Source organism: Chiloscyllium plagiosum, unplaced genomic scaffold (genome assembly GCF_037043375.1).
Source record: "Chiloscyllium plagiosum isolate Xiang-an unplaced genomic scaffold, Cpla_swu_hap1 HiC_scaffold_43, whole genome shotgun sequence".
In the NCBI taxonomy this organism is placed as follows: Eukaryota; Metazoa; Chordata; class Chondrichthyes; order Orectolobiformes; family Hemiscylliidae; genus Chiloscyllium; species Chiloscyllium plagiosum.
Window position 1 is genome coordinate 14,094,633 of NW_028270181.1, and position 18,826 is coordinate 14,113,458.

Sequence of the window (18,826 nt, forward strand, 5' to 3'; positions counted from 1 at the left end):
GGGCTACAGGAAGAATATTACTAAATTGGAGAAGGTTCAGAAAAGGAAGGTTTACCAGGATGTTGCTGGGAATAGAGGGGTTTGAGTTATAAACATAGAGTGGGACATTTTTCACTGAAGCATGGGAGGTTGAGGGGTGGCCTTTATAGATATTTATAAATTGCATTTTCCCTTGGGTGGGGGGAGTTCATATTAGGGGACATATTTTTAAGAAGAGTAAGCTTTAAAAAGGTTCCCTGTAAACCTTTCCTGCCCACGTACCTATCCAAATGTCTTTTAAATGTAGTTGTACTTGCCTATGCCACTTCCTCTGGCAGCTCCTTCCACAGTATGCACTACCCTCTTGTGAAAAAGTTGGCCCTTTGTGTCCCTTTTAAATCGTTCATACAGTTACAACATTTAAAAGATGTTTGAATAAGTACGTGAATAGGAAAAGTTTGGAGAGATCTGGGCCAAATGCAGGCAAATGGCGCTAGCTTAGCTTTGGAACATGGTCAGTGTGGACTAGTTGGACTGAAGGGTCTGTTTCCATCCTGCAAGACTCTATGACTCTATCATTTGTTTTATATATGGCTTTTGCTTCTTTATCAAAATGATTGTAGTATCCAGTTCATTACATGCCTCCACAGACAATGAAGCAAGCAGTGCCATGCATTTAGTGATGATGTGGAGGTGCAGCTGTTGGGCTGGGGTAGACAGAGTTAAAATTCTCACAACACTAGGTTATAGTCCAACAGGTTTATTTGGAAGTAAAGGTTTTGGAGCACAGTTGCTTCGTCAGGTAGCTAGTGGGGCAGGATCATAAGACGCAGAACTTATAATGAAAGATCAAAGTGTCATACAACTGACACGATGTATTGATAAACCTAGATTGCTGTTAAGTCTTTAATCACTTAGAATGGGGTTGCAGGTTTCGATGCATTAATGTGTTGTTGTGTTTCTGTTCACCGAGCTGGGAATTTGTGTTGCAGACAAATTCCCAACTCGGCAAATAGAACCACAACGAGCACCCGAGCTACAAATCTTCTCACAAACTTTGATCATTAATATGTAATCACAGAACTTGTTTCAAGTCACATTGCCGCAATAACAATAAATCTCAGCTCAGACAATGCGTTAAAAGTGTCTGTATCCCAACCTTGAGTCAGACTGATTCTATTTCCAAAGTAGAAAGTGATAAAATGTCACATGAACTGACCACCTACAGGTTGTGTGCTTTTTAAACAAAATAGAATGTATCTGCAAATGCAAATTCACCCCATAAATTTGTGTGCGCGCGCGCACATGTGAAGAAGTGAGTGTGTGTGTTTGTGTGTGTGTGTGTTTGTGTGTGTGTGCGCGCATGTGTGTGTGCGCGCAAGTGTGCTTGATAGTGTGTGCATGTGTGAGGGAGTACATGCCTGTGAGAAAGTGTATGTGTGAATGTGAGTGTGTATATGCGTCTGAGAGAGAGAGAGCATGTGCATTAGAGAGTCTTTGTGAGTATGTAAGAACATGAATGTATGTATGTGTGCTTGTGTGTGTGAAGTGTATAGCGCAGTGGAGTCACCTGTAGCATGACATGAACCCATGGAAACCGAACATGGCTATCAGCCTCTGCTGGGTGACTGCGTTTTTGCGTATCCCGAAGTCCACCTTGCAGGACGTCACCCAAAGATCCAAGGCTGAATATCCTTGACCGCTGAAGTGTTCACCGACTGGGTGGGAACATCCCCATATGACGATTGTTGCGTGGTGTCCATTCATCCATTTATTGTAACATCTGCTTGGTATCACCAATGAACCATGCCTCAGGGCATTCTTGCCTGCAGCGTATGAGACAAACAACATTGACTGAGTTCATTAGTACCTGATGCACGTGGTGGGTGGTGTCCCCACATGTAATGGTGGCATCAATGTCGACACTCTGACACGTCTTGCAGTGGTTGCCACAACAGGGTTGCATAGTGTTATGGTCAATGTCGTCCTGAAGGCTGGGTAGTTTGCTGTGAACAATGATCTGTCTAAGATTTGGTGGTGGTTTAAAGGTAAGAAGTGGAGGCGTAGGGACGATATTGGCCAAGTGCTCAACCTCATAGATAATGTGTTGCAGGCTGTCAAGAACATGGCATAGTTTCTCCACTCCCGGGAAGTACTGGACAATGAAAGGGTTCCCGTGTCTGTCTCCTGAGGGGGTCATTGCGTTTCTCGCTGCGGTAAGTCAGGACTGGCGATCAATGAGTTGAACGTTCCTTCTCATCTGAACAGATCCTGTATTTGCGTAGGGCTTGTCCATAGGGGATGGCTATTTTAATATGTTTAGGGTGGAAGCTAGAGAAGCGCAGCATCATGAGGTTGGCTGTGGTAGAGTGAGATACTGAGGAGCCTTGATGGAAATGTATGTGTCCAAGAATGAGACAGATTCTAAAGAGTAGTCCGTGGTAGGTCTAATGGTGGGATGAAACTTGTTGATATCACTGTGTAGTTGTTTCAGTGACTCCTCACCATGGGTCCTGAGGAAGAAAATGTCATCAGTATATCTGGTGTATCGACTTGGTTGGAGATCTTGTGTAGCAAAGAAGTCTTGTTTGAACTTGTGCTTGAAAATGTTGGCATATTAGGGTGCAAGTTTGATCCCCATGGTTGTTCTATGTGTCTGAATGAAGAACTGGTTGTCAAAGGTGAAGACGTTTTGGTCAAGGATGAAGTGGATGAGTTGGAGGATGGTGGCTGAAGATTGGTAGTTGTTGGTATTGAGTGCTGAGGCTGCTGCAGCGATGCCGTCATTGTGGGGGATGCATGTGTAGAGTGCCAACATGTCTATTGTGACAAGGACTGGTATATTGGCAAAACCAAGCAGACGCTGCAACAACGGATGAATGGACACCGCGCAGCGATCACGATGGATGTTCCCTCCCGGTCAAGGAACTTTTCAACGGTCAAAGACTTCTGGCCTCGGATCTTTGGGCGACTGTCCTCCAAGATGGACTTCAGGATATGCAACAGTGCAGAGTTGCCGAACAGAGGCTAATAGTCAAGTTCGGTACCCATGAGGATGGCCTCAACTGAGACCTTGGGTTCACGTCACACTACAGATGATTCCACTATACTATATGCTTCACACACTCTCGCACGCACTCACATAGACCCTCTCATACACACCCCCTCTCTCAGAGACACACACACCCACACCCATGTGCACACCCTCTCACAGGCATATACTTCGTCACACTCATGTGCACACTCTATCAAACACACACGCACACTCTTACTCACTCACTCTTCCACTGTCCCTCCCACCCCACTCCACCCACACACACATCCTCATGCACACACATACACACATGAATTTGTGTTTGCAGATACATTCTATTTTGTTCAAAAACCATACAGTCTGAAGGCTGTCTGTCCATGTGACATTTTATCAATTCCTGCTCTGGAAATAGAACCAGTCTGACTCAGCATTGTCTGAGCTGAGATTTCACCTTTTCGTTTATACAACCTTAAGTTATCTTCGGAATGTAACTTGAAAGAAGTTCTGAGATTTACATATAAATGAATCAAAACTTTCAACCCATTCTAAGTGATGAAAGACTTAACAGCAATCTAGGTTTATTTAATAAATCGCATCCTTTTGATCTTTTACTTTAAATTCTGAGTCCTATGATCCTGCCCCTCTACCTACCTGACAAAAGAACAGTTCTCTGAAAGCTTGTACTTTCAAATAAACCTGTTGGACTATAACCTAGTGTTTTGTGATTTTTAACTTTATGCATTTAGTGTGCAGTAAGAATCGGACATAGAGCAGTTGTGATAGCATTTGTGCCATATAGTGTTAGTCAATTGTCATCGCTAACAAGATTAAATAGTATCATCTCCTGACATTCAATGGCATTACTGTAGCTGAATCACCCACTATCAACTTTCTGCAGTTTACTATTAACCCTAAATTCATCTGTGTCAGCCACGCAATACTGCAACTTGATCTCTTTACTCCCTAAGGTCTATCCACTATCTAATAAGCAAAGGTCACAAATGTGATGGAATGCTGTCTTGCTCCAGCTGTATTTAAGAAGCTTGATAGCTTCTGGGAAAAGTAGGCACTTAATTGATTCATTGCCTCATCACTAGTGCATGGGTGGCTGAAGTATGCCATCTAAATATTGTATGTGCACGCCAAGGATTCATCAACAGCAACTCGCACGGTGGCTCAGTGGTTAGCACTGCTGCTTCACAGTGCCAGGAACCCAGGTTTGATTCCGGCCTTGGGCGACTGCCTGTGTGGAGTTTGCACGTTCTCCCCGTTTCTGTGTAGGTTTCCTCAGGGTGCTCTGGTTTTCTCCCACAATCCAAAAATGTGCAGGTTAGGTGAATTGGCCATGCTAAATTGCCTGTAGTGTAAGGTGACGGGGTAAATGTAGGGGAATGGGTCTGGGTGGGTTGTTGTTCGACGGGTCGGTGTGGACTTGTTGGGCTGAAGGGCCTGTTTCCATACTGTAGGAAATCTAATCTAAAAAAACTCCCATTGCCACAACCTGCAGAGAAGGGTGACATATAAACAGCAATATCACTACTTGCGAGTTCCGGGAAAAGTCTCACACCAACCTGGCCTATAACCATATTACCGAGCCTCACTTGTTCTGGTTCAAATCATGGAACTCACCTCCCATAGCATTCGTTCCCATGCAGACTGCAACAGCTCTGGAAGGTGCCATCTTTTCTGAGATGATTTGGAGTAGGCAATGAATGCTGACCTTCTGGGATGCCCACATCCCATGAAAAATCTTTCAAAAAGGTTATCTTGAAATTTATGTATGCGTGTCTGTGGCATGAGTAAAGAAGGTGTAAATGAGTGTGCAAAAGATTGAAATTTAATACATGGTGTTCTGATTACACCCTAGAGAAAATTTTATTCCATCCATTTTTGAAACTGTGAATGTCACAGAAATCTTCCTTCGAGCTCAAAGCACAATTTGTATTCTAAGTCAAACACTTAACTGGTTATACTCATTCAGTTTCTGTGAAGTGACTTTTTATCATTTTCAGAGATTTACAATTAATACAGACTTAGTATTATTGTGCAGCTAGGATACTAATAACCACAGATGAAGTGGTACCTTAATGGAGAAGAATATTTCATCATGCTTGTTATTCAAAGTTCAGCATATTTATTTTTGTGGGTAAAAACAATGACTGCAGATGCTGGAAACTAGATTCTGGATTAGAGTGGTGCCAGAAAAGCACAGCAGTTCAGGCAGCATCCGAGGAGCAGGAAAATCATCGTTTAAGGTAAAAGCCCTTCATCAGGAATCTATTCCTGAATAAATTCCTGATGAAGGGCTTTTGCCCGAAACATCAATTTTCCTGCTCCTCGGATGCTGCCTGAACTGCTGTGCTTTTCCAGCACCACTGTAATTCAGATATTTTTGTATCTGACTTCAGCAAATATTCCTTAATGCCCTGTATGTGTGATCTATTCATTATGTTTAGATTTGATGCATTCTGACAAAAGGCTTAATGGATCTAACTAGGTTGATATATTTGAAGAAGGACTGAACATTTCAAACAGGCATAATTAAATTTCTCTTTGATGCTGTGTTTGGAGAAGATCAGGAATAGTGCTTTGTCCAATGATAAATTTGCATCATAGCAGTGAGAAGCAAATTATTTTCTGGGCACATTAGGATTTGGGGAGGCTGATGTAAGTGCTAGCACCAGATAGGTGAATTTTAATGAATTACTGCAGTTTAATTGACATAGCTTCAGATGGCAAGAGACTGATTTTTTTTTTTAATTTTGTTTTTAATGGAAGAACACTTGGAGGTTAGACTTATCTGAATAATTGGGATTTCCCAGGAACTTATTTTGAAAGACAGATTGTAGACTTCAATCGACACAAATCCTACTATGTAGCAAGTCTAAACATTAATAGTATGTTTTAACAGTTTGTGTATTTTAGAGGTTTTTGCATTACTCTGAAATAATTTGTTTCATTATTTAAAAGTATTTCAAAATTCTTTTATGTTTCCATATGCTTTAATTTGGAGGTTGTCCTTGGAGAGCAGAGAAGGTCACCAGTACTTCCTTTTTTTTGCTATTGTTACTGTTCACTTAATGAAGACATTTCTTTCCAGCTTGTCAATTTGTCAGAATTTTAAGCAGTAGAGAGCAACTGATATTTGAAGTTCACTGCCCAAAGCAGTAAATAAACATGAAGCTGGTATCAAGTTTTTCTGTCATGATTAAAATGCTTACTTTTGTTGTCAGCTAACAGGCACTAGCCTAAACAAATATTATTCATTTTGGGTGTTATGTATGGGAAGATAGGTGATATATTTGTTTAGTGGTTTAGTAACAAAAATGCAGTCATTCAGTAAACAATATAATTGCCTGCACATAAACATTAATCCTATTCATCAAATGATAGAATGAAATCTTTGTTGCATTGCCATCCTTTTCAGGTTAAAACATTATTTTTAACAAATATGAGGTTTTTTGACCTCTTTCATAGCACATGCAACTGTGATAATTTGGTCAGCCAGATTTCGAAGATGCATAAAAATCCATTGTTACAGATAGCTCTCCTATAATGCGGTAGTTGTGTTCCCTTACAAAACTGTTATAGAAGATCATGCAATGTAAATAATATGGCCTATGGGAAAAACAGGGTTGGGCCAAGCCACCAAAAATATCAGTAAAAATTGAAACAAAAGTAGTAATTAACGTAACACAAACAATAGTACAGTCTAAGTAAATCTTTAAATCCTATATTTTAATGAAATAACGCAGTAAACTTAACACTAAAATCACTGACTAGAGCACTGTGCCTTTCACGAAACTCTTCGCCAGAAAGTGCGTGAGCCGACTGACCAAGTGATGACAACTCTGAAGTCCTCAGGATTCTCCCCTGGTTTGAAATAGTTCTTCTTAACATAGCTTGAAACTGGCAATTATACTCCTAAGTTTCAAAGCTTGCAAAGCTGATCGCATTCCTGTTCTAGCTGAACACACTGAATTTGCGTTTCGTAGACAGAGGATCCTAAGGCTGAATTTTGCTATTCAGCTAGTGTCAGGGATGGAATCAAATAACAGTGAAGTGGAGTTTGCTTTATTTAAAAAAAAAGTCTGCAATTCACAAATCGCATTACAACATGGTTTATAGGAGAAGAACTACCTGTATGTTTAAGTCTCCACATCAAACTACTGAATAAATGGCATGCAGAATTTCTATTTGTCACATTTGAAATACGCATTGTCTCTGATCATCCATTTATAGACTAACATCACTCGCATAAGTTCAGAGAGTTTAAATGCAGTTTGTAAGAACCAAGGCCTAAAAGCCTTTGGTAATACCGTACTATGGATAATGAAAACAATTTAATTTTCCAGTATATAGCAGAACCTCGATTATCCTAATGAGATGAGCGGGGAGTATTTTGTTCGGATAATTGATCATTTGGGTAACCGGAAGCAAGCAGTAATTTGAGTGCTGGTTATCTGAACATTTCTTGGTTATTCGGCAATGTATGCCGTAATGCAATTTAACCATAACTGATGTTTCTTAAACGAACAGTAATTTGAGTGTTGGTTATCAAACATTTCTAGGTTATCCGCCAATACACGCCATAATGCTGTTAAACTGATAACTGAATGCTGAGTTGCCTAATGCCGTTTTTACGGGACCTTGAGATCTTGTTCAGAAAATAATCGAGGTTCTACTGTGGAACACTTAAGCTTCTTGCATTCTGTCCAGTGATAGGTTGATTCTTTTGAGTCACCCCTCTCAACTAGCTAGTCAATCTCTACCAGTACAGACCAGTAAAATGGAACTATTGTACTCCGGAATCAGGGTTGGATTAAGCATGTCCTTTCCACAAATAAAAGCAGTTGGAACAGCAAGTTCGTTAGGATCTCATTCACCCCCTACAAACAGCACAAAACATCTAAAAGCTAAGCTGGAACAACAGTCAAACCTCCCTCAACACCTAGCCACACTACCATACATCAAGAACATCTCTGAAATGACAGCCAGACTACTGCGACCACTAGGACTTATAATAGCACACAAACCAACAGCCACACTCAGACAACAACTCACCAGACGAAGGACCCGATACCCAGCATGAGCAAAACTAATGTAGTGTACAAATTCCCATGCAAGGACTGCACAAAACACTATATAGGACAAACAGGAAGACCGCTAATGATCCGCATCCACGAACATCAACTAGCCACGAAACGACACAACCAGCTATCCCTAGTAGCCACACACGTAGACGACAAGCAACATGAATTTGGGACAACACTACCATTATAGGGCAAGCGAAACAAAGAACAGCCAGGGAATTTCTAGAAGCATGGCACAAACTTCATCAATAAACACATCGGCCTGGACCCAATATACCGGCCACTACAGCGGACAACTGAAACTGACAACCGGAAGCGGCAGGGACAGGCCACTATAAATGCCGGAGGAAACACCACAGAAGTGCTTCACAGGAGGCTCCCAAGCACTGAGGATGTCACCTAGACATGGGACGAAACGTTTGCAACAAAAACTTCCAGCTCGGCGAACAGAACCACGGCAACGAGCACCCGAGCTACAAATCTTCTCACAAACCTTGAATACACTGTATGCGGGTCTGTAGTGCTTCCAAGTAGGAGGCTGACAACTACCTTCTCAATGGTAATTAGGAATGGGGACAAATGCTGACCTTCAGCACCAGCACCAGAATTAATTAAAATAAAGTTTAATTGGCTAAGTTAGCTCAGACTTTCCATTTACAGGCATATTATCTTAGAGCCGATTCAAACCTTAGGAGACATTGCTTATTGCAACCTATCCCCATGCAACGATAGCTATTAAATAAGTACATCTAATGTTTGGATATTGAAAAGAAATATCAGATACCATTAATGCCATTAAAATACTTCCTTTTTTGTTATAACTCCAAATGAATGCTAATCTCACAATTCATCATGTAATTGTGTGGTATCATGACCTAAAATATTAGAATGGGAAGATGAAAAGGAGGGACAAAAATAGAAGTTATCGATATTAAATACAATTTCTGAAGAACAGACAATTTCTACCCTCTTATTTATGCAAAATCTATTACTTTATTTGTACAGCGCTTTAAATCTGCAGTGCTACTGAATTGTTCTGGAAATTTTGCATGTTCCAGAAGTTGCAACAGAGAATAATGACATGGGCAGGAAATAAGCTCTACTGCTTGTATTAACTAGGCTATACTTTTTATACTTGTCTGTTGCATATCTGTTATGTGCATAATTCATATACTATTTTTGTACATCTGCATAATAGAATTTAAATCTTTTTTTCTGTGAATGTTTCTTTTCACAGTAAACAGAAGGAATCTGAATGTAAATATTCAACTAAGCAACTCAGACACAAAGTGCAGGTTGTGAAAAGTATGGTGAAAATCTTAACCTGCAATACAAAACAAATAGAAATCATAATAAAATAAAACTAACTGTTCTGTTTCATGCTGTCACTACATCAGTAGTAACTCATCAACATTTGATGTTTTTACATTGTTTTCTTCCAAGTATGAAAGCATTCTGTCAGTCTTGGCTCGCCATAGCTCTCTTGCTTCTGAATCAAGCTAGTGCTACACTTTTGGACTTGGTGTCTCATAGCTGAGCTGTTCAACCTGGCCCATCTTGTCTCTCAGGTTAATGATCCTATCTCATTGTTGAAAATAGAACAGGAAAGTTATTCTACAGACACCAGAACATATTATCTGATTCTTTATGTCAGTGGTATTTGTGGGACCTTGCTGCTCTTGTGTTTGCTGCACACATTATTGCAGTGACTATATTTCATTGGAGCACTTTGTAATATACTAAGATTGTGAAAAGTTCAATTTAAATGCACATTCTATCTTTCGTTATACAAGGAGCTCCAAACCTGTGTATCAGGCAAAACCTGTATGCAATTACCTTTCTGGTATCTGGACCTTTTCTTATACTGTTTAATGCAAACAGTGATCAATATTAGTCAATTGACAACACAGAAAATAATGTCACCAACAAAAGTGATATTGAAAAAGCCATTAAGATGTAAAATTGAAAACAATTGTTTTCCGCCTTTTTCTGAAAACACTGGGACCTACAGGAAGTAAACTGAAAATAAATGCACAGCTCCAATTAAACTTATTCTCTTTAACTGGCGAATGTGATCTGAGACAAGTTGGTAGTTGTTTTGAGCAGTTTTAAACTGGAGGGGTATCAGTAGTGAATGGTAAAATTCTGTGTGTAGATAGTAGAGGGAGCTGATGTTGACAGCTCTGTTAATGGTGATGGTCAGTGTTTTAATCTTTACCAAGCTGCTAATATTTAAGTAAATAAGCCTTATTTAAAATTTAAATATATTATGACATTTAGTTATCAAATACTTTGAGGTATTTTCAGTGGGCTGTCAGAAATCAAACATTTGTGGATCCTGAAAGTCTTAAATGTCTTTCTAGTTGCAAAGTTGAAGAGTGGATTTTATTTTTAGCAATGAACAATTTGATTTTTGTTCAGAGTGCCTGAGGAGGTATGGAGCATCATTGACCTTTTTTTAAAAAGTCATCATCTTTTCTAAATATCATTTGATTCAAAGAGATCCATCATGTAAGAAATAATTGTGAACATTTCAAGTTTTTTAAATAATTTGTCCAGTTCAATTCAGGCTGGTTTTTGCTGATGTGTGCAGCTGAATCACTGGTCAACAATTTGTCAAAAATGCCATTATCAGTAAGTGAAATTTGATGTCAACTGCAAAATCTCAAAGCTACAGTGCTTATTATTAGATTGGCAGATGCTGTTTACTTGTATAATTGTTTTTAACAAAACTCAGAACTAATGGAGTTACAAAAGTATAATCTAATCTCAAATTTGGTGCAATATCACAAATGGCAAGAAGAGAGAACCTCCAGATAATACACAAATCCCTTATGTCAGTTTTAGTATCTGTTGTTATATTCTTCATTGGTTCTGACATTCAGCATGATTAACATTTGTACAACCTTGCTTCACTTTTATCAGAGAACAAATTACTTGCAGATGAATACTTTGAAATTCTGTTTCCAGATTGTATTGTGAGCCATTGACACACTGAGCTTTGTATTATATTAGATTATATTTCTTCACATCATCTAAATTCTGTTCTGCAGAGGACATCTCATGTTGTGAAAGCAAAAATAATGAACTATCATAGGTAGCAAATGGAGTATGTAAATGGAAAAAGTATCTTTTTTTCATCATGATACTATTTCTAGTAATAGATTTTAAATAATTAACAAAAATCTTTTTGTGCTTTATAATGCTGTGATCATTTTTTGAGTGATCATGTACGATGCAAGTAAGAGAAATCAGTTTGAAGGAAAAGGAGAGAATACCTTTGAATTCCAGTGCTTTATTGAGAGAAAATAGACAAGATATTGACTTCTGAGGTGTTGATGCAGGATTTGGTAATGTCAGGATTTTGTAATGTCTTGGCTTTACTGCTTTTAGCTTTCTGAATCTTACTCTTGAGTTGCACCCTGACATAATGGCCAATATTCTTGGATGTTTCTGAGGTCAACCCCTTGGTCCATAGCAGGTAGAATCCAAGCAAAAAATCAAGACCTTAAGAATGGCAAAGAAAAAGGGCAGTAATAAGAGAAATGAAACTTATTCTTTAAGTTGCTCTTAAATTGTGCAACCTGTAACTTATAATTTAATTCTGAATTGAATATTTTGTCAAACCTCCAATTTTCATATAAATAAAAGTTGTTGATTTATTATTTTGCATTTTTGTCATGTCAGATATGATTTCTAATTAGAACCTACATAATGATTTTGGCCCAGAGTCAAATTATAAGATTTAGTAATAAATTTGAAAAATATTTGCAATAGGAACTTGCAGTCCTTTAATGCTGATATAAAATTTTGTCCATATGACAGAAATGTTTGTTTTTGTCTCTTGTATCTCTAGCACCAGTGGAGAGTAACAATTAGTTCACTGCAGATCATAACTTTGCAAGGATTGAATGTTCCATATGCATTCCCATATGTCTAAGCTGATGGATAAGGCCCTGTTTTGGGGGTGTGGTAGATCATTCAGATCAATTTAAGGGTCAATGAGCAAGTTAATCAGAGTTGTCCAGGAGCAGTGGCAAAGGGGGTGGGTAATTCTGTATAACTAAAGTGTTGTTAATAGTTCTGTGGTGCTCAGAGAAGCCCCAGAAATTTTGCAGTGGTTTTATGAACTTAGGGAGTCGAGATTGTGACAGAATGTCACTGGCTCCTGGCTGCTGTGCATTTGGGACCTCAGTAAGCCTTTAGCATTTATCAGCTCAATGGAGCTGAAAGGAAGCTGTCAGGTAGCAAGCTGGCAATTAGGAAATGAAAAGCTTGTAAGTAGCAGTTGTCTGTTGCTGAAGACAACAGTTGAGGCAAATGAATGCTTGTGAGTAGAGATGTTCTGCTCAGAGCAACTAACAAGCTCAAATTGTGTTGGTGATTAGCTGTTGGAATACAATCTTGTGACTACTCTAAAGAAGAGTTGGAACAATTGGGAACTAGTAGAATTCGATGCAGTATTAGTTGGAGTGGCTTTTGAGGAAAATTGGAGGCTGGATGTTTGAAAGAGAAGAGCCAAATCTCACATGGGAGGGACAGGACTTCAAAGCATTTTTGTGATTCTGTGCTCACAGCCGTCCAGTTTGATTGCTGAGAAATACACAGGAACTGTCTTTGTTATATTTTCCATTTTGACGTACAGTTTTTGGTGTGTTCAATCACATTTCGCCTGTTAATTCATGATTATCTCCGGGCGTTAAGAGTATAAAGTAGATATTGTTCATAGCTTGCTTTGCTGGCTTGTGCATAGTAAATAGTTCTTCTGATTCTTTTGTAAAAAAGGGTTTCATCTTGTCTTATTCTGTTAGTAACTGTGATTTCAAAGCCTGTTTTAAAAAAGAGAAAAAATACAGATGTTTTCTGCTGGAAACTGGAAAGATAATACAATTTAGTTAATGACCTAAGGACACTGTAGACAAATCATCACCAACCTGTTGCTGTGCTGAAAAGCTTGGCAGCCGGTTGGATGTTGAATTAATCAATCAAGGGAGAACTACTTTTGACCAGGATTTGACAGGAGGCAGTGTGATTCTTGGAGACTTTCAGAGACAGTGCTGCTTGGTTTTGCTCCATCTATAGTTTCTCTCCAGTTACCAAATTGTTCAAAGTTCTGAGGAAAGAATCCCAGTCAGTAAGTAAATATTTCTAGAAGTCTGTTGAAACTGTTTGCATTAACTGATGACTTTGGAATTCAAGCAAAATGTGCAGTTCTATTTGTTTGTGAACAACATGTCTTCCAAAGATTTTGTGAAGATCTGATACTAATCATTGGAAATTATTTATTGAACTGGCAAATTACAATTATTTTACTTGCAATTTAAATTTAGTTCTTATCTGCATCAGTCTGTCTGAGAGTGCGAAGGGGTTATGATCAAAGAATATTGGGCTTTAGTCTTAGATATTAAGTAGATTCCCTTGTTATTCTTAAAGTTACAATATTAGCAATAAATTAGCAATTTCTGTTAAGGTATAAACTTGATGTCCAAGATCTGTTATTTGTAAAGTCTGGTTAAGAACAATTAGGTTGTTTGGAGGGTCATTAAATGTTTTAATTTCATTGTATATTTGAGAAAAATATAAACAGAGAGTGAAAGGAGGGCAGGTAGCTAGGTTAGAGAATGGGCAGGAGGGATGACGCATCACAACTCCTCAGACTAGGAAGGAAAGTGCTAAGGGTGGAGGTGAAGCTTGGTAGCGTAAATGTTTCTGTTGTAATACTCTTAGCATTAACTCTGAAATGCTCTTGGCTGTTCTTGCTGCATCTGAAGAAAGGACCTTGCTTATGGTATGGAATAGTTTAAATAAAGAAACATTTTCAAAGAAACGGTACCAGAATAAAGGCACATTAGTTTTGTTGGTGTGTCTGCGACATTCAATTGAATCAATTATAAGTTTGATACAGCAAGGTGTCAGATATGTAATGTGATTATACCGAGTTAAAAATCATAGCTGCCTGATGAAGGAGCAGCGCTCCGAATGTTAGTGCTTCCAAATAAACCTGTTGGATTATAACCTGGTGTTGTGTGATCTTTAACTTTGTCCACCCCAGTCCACACCGGCTCCTCCACTTCATTATTATACTGAGACAGCCTTTGAGTCCTGATCATGGTGAAGCTGCTCTAGTTGATGCTAATGTTGTTAGAGAGTGAGGTGGAAGAGAGGGCAGAAATCAACTGAATTTCAAGCTGCAGTTTGCTATCATTTTTTCGTCTTTTATAGAGTCATAGAGATGTACAGCATGGAAACAGACCCTTTGGTCCAACCCATCCATGCAGTCCAGATATCCCAACCCAATCTAGTCCTGTCAGCACCTGGCCCATATCCCTCCAAACCCTTCCTATTCATATACCCATCCAAATGCCTCTTAAATGTTGCAATTGTACCAGCCTCCACCACTTCCTATGGCAGCTCATTCCATACATATACCACCCTCTAGCCCTTAGGTCTCTTTTATATCTTTCCCCTCTCACCCTAAACCTATGCCCTTTAGTTCTGGACTCCCTGACCCCAGGGAAAAGACTTTGCCTATTTACCCTATCCATGCCCCTCATAATTCTGTAAACCTCTATTAGGGCACCCCTCAGCATCAGACGCTCTTGGGAAAACAGCCCCAGCCTGTTCAGCCTCTCCCTATAGCTCAAATCCTCCAACCCTGGCAACATCCTTGTAAATCTTTTCTGAACCCTTTCAAATTTCACAACATCTTTCCAATAGGAAGGAGACCAGAAATGCACACAATATTCCAACAGTGGCCTAACCGATGTCCTGTACAGCCGCAACATGACCTCTCAACTCCTGTACTCAATGTTCTGACCAATAAAAGAAAGCAGACCAAACGCCTTCTTCACTTCATATAGCTTACTGAATTACTAAATAGACATGGAGTTGCCACTGTAGCACCTGGCCTCCAGAACAATATTTGAAGCAAAGAATATAGATTCTGCTTGTGACTTCTCCATCTGAGTCCAACTGTGACCATTGTTCTTCTGTACTGTGAATAACCACTTAATGCTATTCCAATTCTTGCTTTTGCCTCTTATCACTCAATGTGCACTGCAGCTACATCTGCTTTTGTAGAATCTTAGAAGAGGCCATTCAACTCATTTTCACTATCCACTTGGTCCTACTCTCTGTTGTTCAGCATCTGGTGCTGTTCCTTCATGACGTCCAATTACATGTCTATTCGGAGTATCTTGTATCAAACTTTCTCAGACGGTGGCCAGTGTAAATGCATACATTTACACACAAAGTGAAGTGTACCCAAGTATGAACTCTCAGTACCATGTAACAGCTAGTTCTTTTTTGTTGACTCTGAAATGGTCATTTCTTTGTTTATATGCTACTTTTGTTAAAGCTCATTAAACTTCTAAGTCACATTATCGCCAACATTGTGTGGCAAGCAGATATTGCATCAGAAACAATAAATTGTGATCAGAAAATACGAATTGTTGAAACCACAGGTGTTTTATTGAGCATGTAAGTATGCATAATTATTTAGAAAAATTCAATCACTGAAATGTATCCAAAGTGCACACACTGCAGATAATAAATCGTGTCAGATTTTTCTCTAAATTTGTAACAGGATGTACCTGATTTTAGTTGGTTTGTTTTGGAAGTGATTGTCTAGTTTTGTTATTTATTCAGGGGATATAAGTGTCATTGGCGAGACAATTGTTTATTCAGTATCCAAAGTTGCCATCAAAAAGGTGGTGGTGGTGTGACACTTTATTGAATCATTACAGCCTTTGTGGTACCCATAGGTATGTAAGATGGTTCCTTAATCCGGTATGAATAATGATGTGGAGGTGCCGGAGTGGGACTGCGGTGGACTAAGTCTGAAGTCTCACGACACAAGGTTATAATCCAGCAGAATTATTTGAAATCACAAGCTTTCAGAGTGCTGTTCCTTTGTCAGATAAAGTGACTGTATTGGGAGTGATTTGTTTATTTGCACCATGGACATTTCCTAATGAGCAGACATGACGCAAAAGGACTTTTGTTTTTGTTTCTTGTTCCAAATCATTTTCTTTGGCCTTGCACCACTAACCCTGCTGTCATTTAATCTCTTCTACGTTCCATCCTATCATAGACCTTCCCTTTTTTTGTTGTTCCTCCCATCCTCTTCCCTTTCACTTGAAATCTATTGCAGTAGTAACTTTTCTCAGTTCTGATGAAAGGTCATCAGACTGAAAATCAAGCCAACTGCCTTGCCTACTGGATATTTCCAGATTTATGTATTTTTCTTTCAGCATAGTATTGTTCTCATTTCCAGAATGCCTGATGTAGGGAAGGAAGGCTTTTCATTGGTAAAAGCTGCAATTTTACAACATGTTGTCTGTATATTTTAGGTACTGAGCAATACTCTGTCTATGAAGGCTATGCAGATACGTACAAATGGGTGGAGAGCTACAATGACAAGACTCTAAGGTATTGGTTTAAATGTGCAACTTAATTTTATTTTGCAAATTATGTCAGCTTCTTATAAAGTAACTTTTGTTGTGTTCTTGCTTTATGAAGCTGGTTAACAAAGCCCACTAGTCTAAAAATACTCGGAATGATGTTAAAGGACCTGTATTGTTTATCAGTGCAAATATATATGATACACTTACCTTTTTTGAACACCATTATAATTACAAGTTAACTGTTCATTTTTCATTAACTTTGAGTACGAAAATCTGTTCGTATTTGTTACTTAAACAATTAAACTTTTCCTGAGTCAACAAATAAGCTCACTGTTCTAATGTAAATGAGTGACAAGACTAGCATTCATATCTATGATTCCTACTTTGGATAGGTTCTTTATTATAATTGTGTTGCTTCAAGACTGAAATAAATTAGTAGACACTCTCTTCTCTGCCATCCAGATTTGTAGGGCAGGTATCTCAGGTACCCTTTAATTATGCTTGAGAGAAACACCGGGATCTTCCATCACTGGCTGTTAACAACTAAGGGTGTTGTGGAGTATTTTAAACCAACACTTAACACAAGTCTTTCATTCAAATCTCAAACAACCTTTAGTTTACACCTGTGAGAAGGCCCATCTCTACTGGTAAACCAGAAGCCTGCTCCAACAATAGTTTCAAGCAGTTTGTATACCATTCAAATTACATTACAATCACAGTGCTGCCTACAGCAGGATTGATACTATTAAGAAGGATTAGAATTTAGGACTTCTCAAAAATGAAACAGGGTAACCACCATCATGTATCCTACTTAAAGAAAAAATGGAAGAGGTCATTTTCACAACTAGATGGCTCCAGTCAACATCCATTCAGCCTGTTTCAGAGGGAGAGAATTGTTTTTACATAAAGATCAGTTTGAGAGACAAGGATACATTCTACCAAGGTGAGATATCAGTAGAAATAGCATCAATTCTGAGTGTCTGTCCAGTACAAACTTGCAGGATCAAAATAAGCATGAGTTAAGCACTAATCACCCAGCAGGATGTCCTCAGGTGATGTGTTTGTAATATTGTTTACTGGAACAAGCCATGCAACTCATATGTCAGCAATAAAGTTGCTTTTGCAGTTTGTAAGTTTAACAGCTGAAAATCATTTTCAATTCATAATTGCTGTTTGGTTTCAAACTGCAACTTAGGTGTTCACAATACCAGGCCTAGTGCTGGTGGAAGCTTCTCAATCTTAGATCCGATGTCAGTCTTGCAGATCAGGCCACATATCCCCCGATGGAGATTGAAAATTCCAGGAGAATGTTTCAAGTCATGTAACTTTGGATTAAACAGTAGTTTCTGCCTGTCCCTCTGTAGCGATGCCAACATCCCTTCCCACCAGAAATTGAAACAGCAACCCAAGAACCTCTCATTCAGTTTTCTTTTAGGGAGTGTCATTTTTGATTAAGGAAAACATTACTGCGGTAATTAGAGAAGATATTTCTAAAAATTTGTACCGTGGAAATATATGGGTTGAAATTAGAAATAAGAAAGGACTGATCACCTTGATAGGATTGTACTGTAGGCCTCCCAATAGTCAAGAGGGAATTAAGGAACAAATATGCAGAGAGTTCTCAGATGTATGTAAGAATAATAAGATTGTAATAAGTGATTTTTAAATTTCCAAACATTAATGCTATGGTAGTTGCAGTCAAAGGTTTGAGTGGTGAAGAATTTGTGAAATGTGTACAAGACTTATTTTAAACAATATGTGAATGTTCATCCGAGAGAAGGAGCAAAACTTAACCTTCTCTGACTGAAGTGGTAGTAGGGGAGCACTTTAGGTCTAGTGATAATACTTCTATTAATTTTAAAATAATTTTGGAAAAGGATAAACCTTCCATTAAAGTTAAAATTTGCCTCACTCCAATTAATAACTTTAATGATATGATATGAGACAAGAACTTTAAAAAGTTTGATTGGATTAGATTGTTCAAAATTGTGAAAACAAGAGTTCAGAGTCATTATGTTTCTGTTAGAATGAATGGTACGGCTGGTAGGGTTAGAGAAGAATAGATGAGTTAAGATATTGAGGTTCTAGTCAAGAATAAAAGAAAAATCATATATTATACACAGACAACTGCGTTCCAATGAATCTATTGAATAGTATAAGGGGTTTAGGGGCATTCTTAAGGCAAAGAGGGCTATTAACGTAGGTTGGCACATAAGGTTAATGATAATCCAAAGAGATTCTACAAGTATGTTAAGAGCAAGAGAGCAACTAGAGCCAGAGTTGTTTTCCATCAATTTTTACTTTGGAGAAAGAAA

General features: G+C 38.6%; 1 protein-coding gene across 2 annotated transcripts in view; it reads left to right on the plus strand.

The window, feature by feature from the left end:
* Positions 1-18,826, plus strand: part of parga (poly (ADP-ribose) glycohydrolase a) — a 204,259-nt gene that overhangs the window by 144,445 nt on the left and 40,988 nt on the right. For both annotated transcript variants that reach the window (XM_043679037.2, XM_087982399.1), the window contains exon 14: positions 16,458-16,536. In XM_043679037.2, the coding sequence (XP_043534972.2) occupies positions 16,458-16,536 (79 nt within the window). The remainder of the gene's footprint in view (positions 1-16,457; positions 16,537-18,826) is intronic.